At 30.5% G+C, this 14,259-nt stretch overlaps 1 protein-coding gene across 1 annotated transcript in view; it reads right to left on the reverse strand.

Moving 5' to 3' along the window:
* Positions 1 to 14,259, reverse strand: part of LOC108755537 (sodium channel protein 60E-like) — a 90,687-nt gene that overhangs the window by 4,558 nt on the left and 71,870 nt on the right. Inside the window, exons 7-16 of the mRNA XM_018498600.1 lie at positions 13,735 to 13,869; positions 13,035 to 13,249; positions 10,359 to 10,834; positions 9,519 to 9,607; positions 7,136 to 8,490; positions 6,399 to 6,714; positions 3,860 to 3,976; positions 3,577 to 3,735; positions 2,744 to 3,040; positions 2,048 to 2,202 (exon numbers count right to left, since the gene is read on the reverse strand). Of these exons, the coding sequence (XP_018354102.1) occupies positions 2,048 to 2,202; positions 2,744 to 3,040; positions 3,577 to 3,735; positions 3,860 to 3,976; positions 6,399 to 6,714; positions 7,136 to 8,490; positions 9,519 to 9,607; positions 10,359 to 10,834; positions 13,035 to 13,249; positions 13,735 to 13,869 (3,314 nt within the window). The remainder of the gene's footprint in view (positions 1 to 2,047; positions 2,203 to 2,743; positions 3,041 to 3,576; positions 3,736 to 3,859; positions 3,977 to 6,398; positions 6,715 to 7,135; positions 8,491 to 9,518; positions 9,608 to 10,358; positions 10,835 to 13,034; positions 13,250 to 13,734; positions 13,870 to 14,259) is intronic.

Below are 14,259 nucleotides of genomic sequence, written 5' to 3' on the forward strand. Positions count from 1 at the left end.
TTGAAAAGAAAATTCACGCACTATATCTCACGGCGATTTGAATACATATTACAATGCTTGCATGGATTTGAGAAAAGAAAATATTATCGCACAAAAAAAAATGAATGTATACAAATTATCTATTGAATTGACATAAAATTTAGCAACTGAAAGTACAGAAAAATAAGAAAAAAATTTTTATAGTTTTCTGCTTTATAATATAATCCAGTAAGTTTAAAAAGTTATATGAGTCATTATTTAAAGATAACATTTTTATATTTTTACATGTTAATATAAAAATAATCTGATTTGTGTAAAAGTAAAGCTCTCAACAAATTAATATTATAAAAGTTTTAGAATTGATAAAAAAATTAAGTAAGGAGCTTTTGAGAAAAAAAATAGGACGATTAAATTAAAGACTGTTCAAAATAACTGTTTCAAAATATAGTAAAATATATTTCTTCTTACCTTATTTTTTGCGATCTAAAGTTGTCTTCTTATTGTTGATAAATAAGTAAGTTGAAGATGAAGATAATAATAGCTTTATAGATCGCTTTCAATGTAGAAGGCTGCTGTGATGTTAGACATTACCGTAATTTTCAAGCAACTATGGTCCTATGCCACAAGTATGATTTAAACATCTGCGCACACGAAAATATGAATATCGGTATTTTCGTGCGTGCGGATGTTTGGATTAGAGTTGTAGCACAGGACCATAGTTGTGCGAAATTACGGTACGTATTTTCCTTCGTCGGTCTTCCTTTATTTGTGTGCTGTTAATTGCTGATAAATGATAATATGAAAGCAATCTGTCAGAACCTGTCTATGATCTGTCTACAACCTGATATGATCCTGATCATAAATTTCAATAAAAAAAATAGGTAAAATAGGTAAATAGGAATTCTGTGAAACACACATTCAAGCACAGCAACGTGAGCAGTGAGGAAGTGGGCAATCGTAGCTTTGTAATGACTCTATTAAAGAACAATTTGGGTCACAGACATTTATGCTTAAACCATTAACACGTTGCGAATTACTGTAAAGGAATTTAATATACTTGGCAAAGTTAATTTCATGAGTGGAGATACGAGTATTTACAAATTAACATCAAATATTAATTAAAATACCAAAAACGAGAGCGTAAACTTGTTAATGATTTAATTAAAAATGTCTATGATTACAGAGGAAAGATACACCTGCCGCATTGCTCGCGCTGCATTGCGATCGAACGCGTGCAGCACAGTACGACCGCCACATCGAATTCGCATGTACCGTTTACGTCATTTTGACTGCACCATTTCTACGCATTCATTACGTTATATTGCAACAAATAACACACACACATGTGTTGAGTGAAGCCAGATTAAAGCTTTGGCATCAAATAGTTGTCTCGATCGAGTTAGATTTGTGAACAAAACTTAACATGCAAGATGTTAAACAATATCTTTGTGGAAAAAGTTCTTATTTCATATTTTGAAGAATTTTTCATATTTCAAATTTATGAAAATTTTTGTAAAAACCATAAATTTCTTCAGATTTTATGAATTTTTCTGAAAAATTATGAATGGAAAATCTTAAAAATTTCAGAATACTTCAAAATTCATAGAAATTTATATAAAAATACTAGAAAAGATGTACATTTTTTTCAGCATTTTTGAAAAATATTCCAATTTTTGTAAAAGACCTGAGAAAGTTTTCGAAAAAATTGTAAAGTTAGAGAATTACAGAAATTGTAAGAAAAATTTGCAATGAATTGTTATACATAGTATTGGAAAGAATTATTACATTGTGATAATAAATTTGTAAGAATTTTTATTATTGATTACAATAATTTTTATTGAATGACAAGATTTTAAAGAAAAAAAATAATTAAAATAAAGTTATGATAATAATTGTAATAATAAATGATTTCAGATGAAGAAAACGATGTAATAGTACAGAAATCTAGTTGATTGCCAAAGTATTATTAACGACATCAATTTGTACAACCATTGACAAAAGCAACACAATTTTTTGCTCAAAGTGTCAATGTGCTTTTCTTTGCCAAAGTGTTATGTTATGCAATTACCTGCGAGAATTGGACAGGTCGTAGAACATTGCGAGGAATTGATTCATCGGACGTTTTATAACTTTTTGTGGCTTTTTACGGCCGAGTTTTTTCATGGCAGTGTAGTAGTGTTTTTGACTTTCCGTCAAAAACATTTCTAACACCCCACCTTCATACTGAAAAAAAAATATCGTTTTATTATTCTACAGTCATAAATTTTATGAGAATCCATAAGAAACATACTTTGCTATTTATAACAATAAATAACTTGATATGAACAGCATTATTATTTAATAACAAACTGTGAATAGATAATTTTTAATATTTAATAACAAATTTAAATATTTTTATAGCAATCATTAAAATGAAGTGTTAAACAATTATATCAAAGATATGCTTCTACGAAAATGTTAAATAATCTTTGCATAATAACATGAACATTTTGCCAAGTTAACTATTTGTGCGTCGTATAATCGCGAAATAAAGTAAAGAAAAATATCTATTAACAAATATTTTTCTTTACTTCAAAGTTTTTTTTACTTTATTTCGCGATTATACAACGCACAAATAATTACTCTTGTTTCGTATATGAAATTGAAACAAACATATCTCCTACGCGCAACAAAGTATGCAATATTTTAAAAATTATGATTTTTTACTATGGATTTCATCAAATTCACATTTATCCATATGCCATGGTGTAATTACACCATTTACCTTTTTCTTCAGCATGTTGAAATTGTCTATGATCACTCCAATAAAAAGATTGAGCGTGAAGAATGAACCACATACGATGAATATGACGAAGTAGAGATAGGCGTACAGATTCGCCTCTCTTTGCGGTTGCAGATCTACTCCTCTCGCATCTACAGCGTCCTCCATTACCTCCATCCAACCCTCGAAGGTGGCCACTTGAAACAAAGCTAAGTAAGCGATGCCAACATGATCGAAAGTAATCTTACTATTCTGCCAGGAGTAATTTTTGCTGAAACATTCCTCCTTGGTATTCACTATCTGAAATTGAAATGGTTGCGTAAAAAAAATGTTGGATTAATATCAAATCGTAATGATTAGATTGTTATGGAAAGTCGTGTTGTTTACGAAAAATATTATCCTCAGATTTGATTGCTGTTATAATTAGAACAAATAATTTTTATAATTTATATCTGATATATATAATAAAATTAATATTAGTATATAAAGACTCTAATTGTAACTGTAAAATAAAAAAAGTTATAATATAACAATTATACTTTTTTAAACGATTTTGATTACAAATAACCATCATAAATTAAAACTGTTTTCGATTGCCATTACTAATGTTGGAAATCGTAATAATAATTCATAACTAAAAACAATTTCCGACATCGATAATGGTTATTCGTAACCAAAAACAATTTAAACTGTTATTTTTGGTCTTTGCTAGTAAATAATTGTTGAATATAAATTGGAATTAATGAAAGTATTTAAATGCACGCATATTATTTCACGCATGTCATCCTCTTTCCTGATAATTAGATTCGAATTAGAACAAAGTGAGTGATACTCACCGAAATATCCAGCATTTCTCCGTACTCGTCAACGCATTTGAAGAATTTGCCGCCGAAAAACTGGACGCCCATTATCGAAAAAATAAGCCAGAACACGAGACAGACGAGGAGCACGTTGAATATACTAGGTATCGCATACATCAACGCGTTCACTACGATCTGCGAGCCGGGAAGAAAAATCTTCTCAATCAATGAATAACGCAATAATCGCGTTTACGTATTCTATCGTTTATATTTCAAACGAATTTTTGTAGATTGAGTTTTTTGTCTGCAATATATTTACCCTCATGCCTTGCCATCTTGAAATCGCCCTTAGCGGCCTCAGGGCGCGTAGTGTCCTCAGTGATCGTAATACTTTAAGGTTTTCATTTTCTTCTATTAAAAGGCTAAACATGGATACCTGTGTTTGAGATAAACGTAATTTAGATCCCAATATAGCTCATTAAATTTAAATAAAGAAATTCATGCCAATTAAATTCTCAGGTTCTGATAAATTAATTTGAAAATACATTTGATATTTGATATTTGCGTATGACAATGTATCGACAAAAGAAGATAGAAAAAAGTTAGAAGTCAACTATTTTTAAGAATAATCTAATAATTATATCTTATATATACGAGTATATATATATATAATATATAAATATAATTGCACGAGTGTTCTAAAAAACATAGAATAAAGATAGGTATAGATATAGAATATTAAAATAAATTAAAGTTTTTTGTCTGTCATAACTGATTTTTAATTTAAATAATCCGAAAACTTTTTGTATATACTGTGCAATTGAATTACGGATAAATATTAAATAATGAAGTTTTTTTTACAAGGAATTATAAAGAATAAATTGTGCAAGAAATTAAATTTTCAAGCTATGTTAATTAAACAAGCAAATGTGCAAACTACATAAAGAGAATAAAACTTTCATTCCTTTTGTATTTCTGCCATATTTAAATCCTTGTATTGTAAAGCGTACAGCGGCATATTAAAAAATTGTAATATAATATTGGTTTATTTTTATGACAATTAAGAAATAAAGGTTAAACAGTCAAGCTGGATTTTAATGCTAGAAACAATCTGTGTGAATTAATATATCACAATTACAATTTTGTAAACTGCACACCAAAATTATTTTTAATGCGAATTGCAATCTTGAAGTGCAATCAAAATTAGAGTAGTAATATTACAAATTAAATTTACATGCAATTTAATAATATTGATGCCCATAGGCATCTTTATAAGTATCTTAAAATTTGTAATTAATTTTAAGATATTTGTTGATTTAATTTGTGATATTTTACTCTAGTTTTGGAATTGGAATTGTGATATATAAATTCACACGAATTGTTTTCAGTATTAAGGTCCAGCTCGACCGCTTAGCTTTTATTTCTTAATTGTTTGTGTTGTTTACATCGCGATCTTTAAAGCAATACTTTATTATTATTATTATATTAATAAAGGCTAAATGATCAAGCTTGGATCTTTAATGCTGAAACAATTCCATGTGAATTCATATACCACCTATCCAATCCTGTAAATAGCGCGCCAAATTTATTTTTAGACTTGAAACCTGACTAGGAATCCTAACAAAACTAGAGTAATAACATTACAAATAGTTTAGCCTTTATTTCTTCTACTGTGTGTTCATATCGCGGTTTAATATGATGTTTTAATAATGCTATTTATACACGCGATATTTAAAATGCGTACGCTCTATATATATATATATATCAGTTATTGCGAAGAATATTACTAAGGCCTAGGTCTAACGGTGAAGACTTTTGCACGGAATGCGTGAGATCCTCGGCCGAAATAATATTTTTCGCAATAACTAAAATAAAATTATTTATAGATTTTACGATGTAAATGATAAAGATTATTATAAAGATGCCTATGAGCATTGAAATTAAACTGTTTATCAATTTAATTTGTAATATTATAAATATTATAATACTATTCTAATTCTGCTAGGATTATGTTTCAAGTCTAAAAATAAGTTCGGAGAGCAGTTAAAGTTTGCTGGATTGGATTTATGGTATATAAATTCACATGGAATTGTTTCAACATCAAAGATATTACAATTTATCATAAATTAAAAAATATTTTGTTAATATAGTCATGGTTTTAGAAAATTTTTTTTTATTTAACCAATTATTATTTATTCCTCTTATATGCATATGAGAGTTTAATTAATGATGCAAACATTATCTGCGGTAATTCATGTATAATTAACAAAAAATTAACGTATACCACATGCGCGCGTTTGCGGTAAATATCATTTTAAATCAACACGATACAAATGGGAACGTACTGAGACATATACAGTAACTTTCAACATACCTGGATCCACAGGGCCACACATAAAACACATAAAAAAAGGAACACGGAAACAACGTTCAAACAATTATTGCATGTTTCATCCAATATGATCTCAATTACTTTATCTTATCATATATACATAAGTTGAACCATCTAGATAGCAATGAAAATTATAAAAATCATGGAATAATTATTACAATTTTCATTGCAAGCATAAAAAAAAGTTGTCAAATTTAAAAACTTAATAATCATTGATAATTTTTAAAGGAACACATATATTAATACAAATTATTCTATGCCACTTAATAGCATATGAACATTTTATAATTTTCGTTAGGAATAAAAATTATTAGTTATTCATAAAATTAGATGGCTCATCTCGAATACAAATATATAATGCCTCAAGACAAGCAAAGGAACCGAAAACACATTTCATGCCACACGTATGCGATCGCCCACAGTTTTGAAAAATTTACATCGGATAGGTGCAAGATCTTATACTTACGAAAACGATTATAAAATCCAGGATTGTCCAGAAACTGGTGAAGTATTTACAGAAGCCTAAAGCTAGCCATTTTAGGAGCATTTCGACGCTAAAAAGTGCGCAAAAGCCAAGGTTGGTCCAATAGAGAATTTTTTTCAAAAAAGGATTGTCGTCTAAGTAGATGTCCTCGAAGCACAGCGTTATGGAAGATGCGAAAATTAAAACTAGGATCATCCATTCGAAAGCTGGCGTATCCACGACCGATAGGACGACCGTACGGATTCTTATCCATTTTTTGCCGAGATCCGTGGCGAGGCAACGATTGATACAGCCGCACCTAAACAATCATATCCATCGAACATTATCCAATTGTAATGAATAAACATTTAATAAAGCCTTGAATAACTGAATTTTGAACCTTTAATAAATTCTGAATTTTTGTCTTTATGAGTGTTTAATACTATAACTAATTATTGCCGAAGGCGTTAATTTGGAAATTTTTTCGAAACTTGACGTGATAAGACATTTTCGAGATCAAATTCGTAATCGGCGCATCAAAATTTACCACAAACAACTTTGTTTATTTTAAGGCTAAAATGATGTCGACCAGTGTAATTAACAGAGCTAAAATGATCAAAACGATCTGCTAAAATATAATTTTCAATCTGATTTTGAATTAAATTATAAATAATTTCAAGTATTTTTATTTTCTACTATTTAAAATTGCCGATATAAGCGAAGATAAAAATACATCTTACTTCTGGTAGAAGTGCTGGGGAAAGCAATCAAGCGGCTCTTTATTCTTCTTATTCCTGCCGAACCCGGGAAACGAGCCCATTCCGTCAATGTACCTTCCTTTACTATCCCTTCTGCCTCCGACCGTAAGCTCGTCCACGTAACTCACGAGAGCGTGCCAAGGACGTTTTCCTATGTTTTCGTCGTTTCGAATGGCCACCTTTTCCTCTGGCAGCATGGCTACTTCCTCGTCCGGGTTGACGTCCTTGAGCACCTCTAACTCTATACTCTCCTCGGGATTGGTCTCGTTGCTGTTACCCTTTTCGGTTAGCTTTTTATTCTCCTTGACTGTTTCCTGATTGCTCTGACTGTAAGTAGTGAGAGTGGCCTGACGATAGATTGGATCGTAAGTGAAGACCGGCTGATTGAGGCTCTCCTGATACGATCTATTATAAATATTGTCTTTGGGAAGGCTCAGCACGGTCTCTTGGATCGCGTACTTCTCCTTATCGGACTTGTCCATCACCTCGCGCACGATCTGCTCTAGCCGAATATTCTTCTCATTCTCCGAATTCTCCTTTCGATGCTTCTGCTTACGCACGATCGACCGTATGCGATCGAACGAACGTGCGAGCTTCGATTCCTCGCCGACTTCCTCCTTTTTCTGTTTTAACTCTTCGGAATTGAAGCTGTTGAGCAACAACGCCAAGAAGAGATTGAGGACCATAAAGTTGCCCATCACTAGAGCCGGCAGGAAAATCGCGAAACACGTACCCGGCCCATCGTCCTTTTCCGCACGCATGCAGTCCCATAATGGCTCGATCCACTCGCCGCACAAAATGCGGAATATCATCATGAACGAATGAAAGAAATCGTTGAAATTCCATCGCGGCACCGGATCCGGATCGAACTTGTCCAAGGTGTAGTCTTTGCTAAACAGCTGCATGCCGATCACAGCGAATATATAAATCACAATCACCAACACGAAAGTCAAATTACCGAGCGCGCCTATTGTCGAAATGATAATGCTGAGGAGGACCTTCATGGTCGTCCAGGATTGCGCGAGCTTTAAAACACGTAACAGTCTGAGACCGCGTATCACCGACAAGCCATCTACCAATTCGAATGTTAAATCGATAAGCGACGCAGAAACGATAATCAAGTCGAAGTTGTTCCAGCCATTGTTGAAGAAATCCTTGCTCAACGCCAAGAGCTTCAGGAAGCATTCGAATGTGAAGATACTGGTGAACACCTTGTTGCCGATGTTGAGCGCCTGCCGTATCGACTCGCTCATGCCGTGATGCTCCATCGCCAGGAAGCCGGTGTTCAAGACGATACAAAGGGTGATCGTTAACTCGAACAGGGGATCTCTCACCACCTTGACGCAAATTATTCTGCGATTTGTTTTCATGTCGCAATAAGATTAAGGAAAGTAATTGTTTTTATGTGTGCAATCTGTGATTCGTTCTTCTTACTAAATTAACCCTAGAATGCTATCAGACATAAATTTTACATGCAAATGATCCAAGTTATTGGAACATTAAGCTGTATATCAGTGGCCATTAATTTTTTCCAAAAATTTCGAAAATCACTCGAGTTATTTTGATGAAACTTTAAATATATAGAAAATTTTATTAAAGTAACCTGAGTGGTTTTCTTTTGCTTTGATACACATTTTTTCTTGTACTTTGACACTATGTTTCTTCCAAACTAAATCATTTCGACCATATGGTCATATGAAGTTTTCACTTGAATTTATGTGAGAAATTTTTGTTTTTTAGATTTTAAATTTTAACGAAGATTATACTATACATATAATTTTGAGCTATAAAATGCAAACGAAGTCGCTTTCTGAATCGGATAATTAGGGAAAATTATGAAAATCTTGAATAACTTATTTCCTTGTATAAAAAAATAACATATCAAAGCAATACTGCGTCATTCAATATCGATAACGACGTTACAAACTTAAGAATATTTTTTTTTTAATTAGAAATTTATAATGTGAAATTATAAATTTTTATATTATTTTACATTATAAATTTCTTTTATAATAATAAATTATAAATAATTATTATAAAAATTGAAATAAGAAAAAAATTTTAAAATTGAATTTAAATTTTATCAACAAAATAAATGTCCACGTTTGCTATTACGTTTAGAAATAATGTCTGCGTAATATATCCTAAACATAGAATTAGCAAAACGTGACAGAGAGCGTAATTCTAATATGATTATATAAAAACTCGAAAAACTGTTTCATGTGGATAGAATTAGATCAAGGTTAAATATGTTTTATTTCGTTCAATGTTAATTAGTAATTGTTTACGTATCAATTACATGTAATGCATAACTGTTCCAGATCCATGTACAAGATTTTAGAAAAGCGAATATCAGTAAGCTTACCTTATACAGACAATTCTGAAATCTTAACCATCCTTCATAATCAACGCAGCATTGAATACACTTATCGCAATTTCTATCTGGAAGATCATCTGTAAGCATTTAAATATGATGTTTTATTTTTAATTTTTATTTTAAAAATTTGAATATTCTCAATTTAATAAAAAAAAAACATAATAAAGAAAAAATTAATCTTTCGTTCGTAAATTATATTTGCAAATGTGTTAGTGTATTAATTTAGATATATAGCCGCGATTTTGAATAAATAATGAAGTTAGTCCATCTAGTCAACATGATTTATTACAAGCTTTGAATATTCAATATTGAACATTTTAATTAATTAATAAACTATGAAATTATATTTAATTTTGAAAAATTTTACTTGATTTTGACCAAAGATACATTATATACAGTTTACATACAGTTAAGCAAAAAGTAGCGTTAAATTGATTAAGGAATAAATTTTAGTTTGCCAAATCAATTATATAAAATAGTATTCACGCAACAAATATTATCTACAACTTTTAAATAATTTAATTTAACATTAAGAGAGAGAGAGAGAGAGAGAGAGAGAGAGAGAGAGAATAATAAATTTTGATTAAATTACAATTACAATGTTTAATTAAATCACAATTATAATGAAAAAATAATTAATAAAATAAATAATAAAAAAGTAATCAACAAATTTTTCCAAATAGAATTTCAGATAAAGTTTCTAACAGAGTTTCAATTGAGAAAACCGTCAACTTCAAATTGATCCGGAAATACTTCAGCCGCTAATTCAATTACTGGCAATATTATTTATAAAGAAACACTACTAGCATGTTGCAATTTTTTGCTCACCTAAAACTACAATGTGCGACAGGTACTCTGGCGGCAGCGCATACATATGTTTCTTGGTTTTGACCCCGTTGCATTTGAGCACTCGAATCTCCCGATTGCCGGTCCTCACCGACACGGTGACCGGCGCCGGTGGGCAATCCGGACGCATTTGCTGAATCGGTTGGATTCTGCCGTGTTCCTTTGGGGATTTCTCCTGTGACTTCTCTACACGATGCTCCCGCAACTCGCGCTTATCATGCTCCTCAGCGGACGTGACATCGTCGCCGTCATGATCGTCTACCACCCCGGAGTCATCCAAAGATGACTGCTGATTGCTATTGTTGCTGGCTTGTCTGGAATGTAACATACCCCGATTTGGCGCTAACCGGTGAACCGTATTGGGTTCCAACGGTCTGGGGCTAATGTTCTGAAGCGGCAAATGAGAAGGTCGTACACTAGAATGCCTGGGACTTGGACTTGGACTGGGCGTCATAGACCTGTAATGGAATTCAACATTATATATGTCGGAGAGAATTTAGTAATCATCGAAAAGATTGAGTTATCTTTCAATAAAATATAAATAAGAAATATATTGAGTTTTTTATGAGAATGTATTTTATATATATACCCAGCAAACGAGAATGGATTGAAATTTTATTCATTTATAGCAATTGCATAGAGCATATCTCTATACCTTTCAATCTAAAAATAATATTAGCTTTTTCTGTGCATTGTGAATACTGTTCAATTCAAAATTTTGAATAGAAAATGCAGTTTTTCAACCCAATTGCATCCAATTGAATCTAATTGAATCCAATTGAATCCAATTAAATCCAAAAAAAAGTATTCGCTTTTTAAAATACGCATTCAGATAAAAAAATCCATTTTAATCCATTCTCGTTTGCTGAGTATATATAGTTGATATTATTTTTAAATATTTGGTATTTGACAGTATTCTTTTCAGTTTTCACATATTAGGGAAAATTCTTTGAAAAAATATTATCCAAATTGTGAATATATATTTTGATATTATTTTCTTTGATGTCTGAATTTATTCTATATATAATTTTCATAAATACCTAAATATAAGTGCGCGTGATAGATATTTATATTTCAAATTGCTAAGCAATCTACGAAATTGTGATTTTAAAGAGCTGAGGTCGTATCGGGGATTATTCGAGACATTACACTAATTAGATTCAGAACTGCATAAAATTATAGCTAGGTTTAACGCGAAATCGATGCTCACAATTAGTAATGACATTAACTTTGGGAATATCCTGATTGTATGTATCACTAAACCAGATCATTTCTTGTATGTTACGGAAAATAATATAATAACTCCAAGGAAGGAGATGAAATTCTTTATGAAAAAAATTAAAATAAAAAAAAATTAAACAAAATATTTTTTTATCATAAAATCAAGAAATTAACTATAAATTATAAAAGAAAGTAATTTTACATAATTTAGGAAGTAAAAACCTTTTTTAATTTATATTAATTAATTTCTTCTAACTAAAAATAAACAATCTATTTTTTATATTTTTTAGTTTCTTTCAGAACAAACAAAAAAAATATCGAAATATTAATAAATAATTAAAATCAACAACTTAATTATAAACAATTAAAATAAGGAAATTTCATGAAATTGCATTAATCTTTACAGATTGAAATATATAAAATTAAAATAGAGAAAATTTTATCCTTTAGTTTATTTCAAGCAAACTTTAGTTTTTGACAGTATTGTAATAAATTGGAAGAGCTACAAGTCATTAGGTAAAAAGCATTCCATAAAATTTTCGCTAAATACAAAACAACTGTGAGTTAATAAAAAAAACTAGAGATAGATGAGAATAATAATGGTAGTTTTGAGATAGATTGTACAAAATTCGCCAGAATATGCGTTCTATACGGTATGGCCTACCATCTACTATTGTAAGATTGCAAGGCAAGCACATTTTCTCTTTTTTCTTTTATTACAGTTTCTCGGAAATGAGAGCGTTTACGATCTTTCTGTCTTTCTAGAACCAGCTTGCTGCTTAATGACTTTGCAGCAAACTGCATACACACACACACACGCGTATATGTATACCTTGTGTGTGTGTGTGTGTGTGTGTGTGTGTATGTATGCACTGTGTTAAATATTATTACTTTAACTCTCCATATGTAAGATAAAGGCACTGAATACTTTTAGTATAAAGATGCTGACAAAATTAAAATTTTTGTTGTTACATTTGCTACTTTGTATTTACAGAAGCAAATGTTTTAACTTTTTACTTGAAGTATTTTATTCTTACTTATAGCCTTCTTCATTTTAAAATAATATTTTCGTTGAATAATAAAAGCAGAAACAGATTTATACGTAATTCATGTTTCCTCAGTTTTACTTTATTTATAAAAGTTTTACACACAATTGAACATTTAGACAATTTTATTTATATTTTTCCAAGTTAAAGAGCTAAAAGCATTTATTTTATATAATCTTTTATAAATTTAATTTCTTTTTCAAACAAATAAACGTTTTTATTTTGAACATAAACAGTTATTGTCGTATGTTTAGTATTGTATTTAGTATTTTTCAGTTAAACGAGATTAAAATCCCCCATTTAGTAACTTGCAAGCATAACGAGTGTCCGATAGCAATGATGATGACAAATTGAATTGTATAAAATCGGTCGTAAATACAGATATAGAAACCTGCTGCGTGCACCACCGTTTTTCTCCTGGCCGATGCTGCTCCTCCCGCGCTTTCTTCTACGCGTCTTTTTCCTTGTGTAACTGCTGAGCAAAACTCCTTTACGGGCATCAATTCTTTTTTGTTTATTTTTCGTCAATGTCTTAATATTGATTTTCGACGGGTCGAAACTAAACGTTGAGTCTTCGCGATGATCCGTCAAGTCTTTTCTTCGTTCCTGCATTCAAAATACTCGGCTAAATGTAGGTAACATCATAAAATGCTAGATAAAAGTGATTAATAAAACAAACTAACATATAACATTTTATTGTACAAATTATTATTTTTAATGCATTGTTGTAAAATGTCAGCATTACTCGTTCGTGCATTCGAATTAATATTATATTTTGAGATGCAGCTTTAACCTAGCAAAGCTAACATCAAAATCTGTAATACAATTACGGACATTGGTAAAACTCATTTAATTTATGTTAACTAAAAGACATTAATTAATTTAAAGGATATTATTCATATACATATATAAAAGAAAGGTGCGTGCGTGCATGTGCGTGTATGTAAATATTAAATTTATTTTAATGACAATAATTTAAATTTGTATAGATTCAATATAAAGAATTGAATAGGTCCAATAAACTCATCATCAGCTTCGAAGGGTTAAAGTAAGACGTAAGTATATGTCAAAAGTTGAAATAAAATACATACCTCGTTCGTAATCTCGGCTTCTTCCTCGTAACTCAACGCCACGACAGCCAACATCAAGTTTAATAAATAAAATGATCCAAAGAAAACGACGACCGTGAAGAATGTGACACTAATAGGTCCGCATGCCGATAACACCTGTTTAGTAAAACTTTACTTATGATTTCTATAACAAATTATTTGCCATATAAAGAATCATTCTATTATTACATTTCTATAGCCATATAAAATATTTCATGATAATAAATTGATATGCTGATACATACAATATTTGCAACTGATATTTTCTCGGTGAATACAACGATTTACACTTAAATTTTACTTAAATTTACCACAAAAGATATAAGTTTATTAATTTTTGCTTTCCACACAATTTTTTGAATACAACTATATTAACTCACTTATAATACCAATTTATAGAAAAAAGCAAGTTAAAACGGGCAATATAAAAAAAGATTTTAAAAGAAACTCATTTTATCGAAAAGACACGTCGAAGGAATTTGAAAGCACGAAAAAGCGCACAACTTT

Source organism: Trachymyrmex septentrionalis, unplaced genomic scaffold (assembly GCF_001594115.1).
Source record: "Trachymyrmex septentrionalis isolate Tsep2-gDNA-1 unplaced genomic scaffold, Tsep1.0 scaffold88, whole genome shotgun sequence".
In the NCBI taxonomy this organism is placed as follows: domain Eukaryota; kingdom Metazoa; phylum Arthropoda; class Insecta; order Hymenoptera; family Formicidae; genus Trachymyrmex; species Trachymyrmex septentrionalis.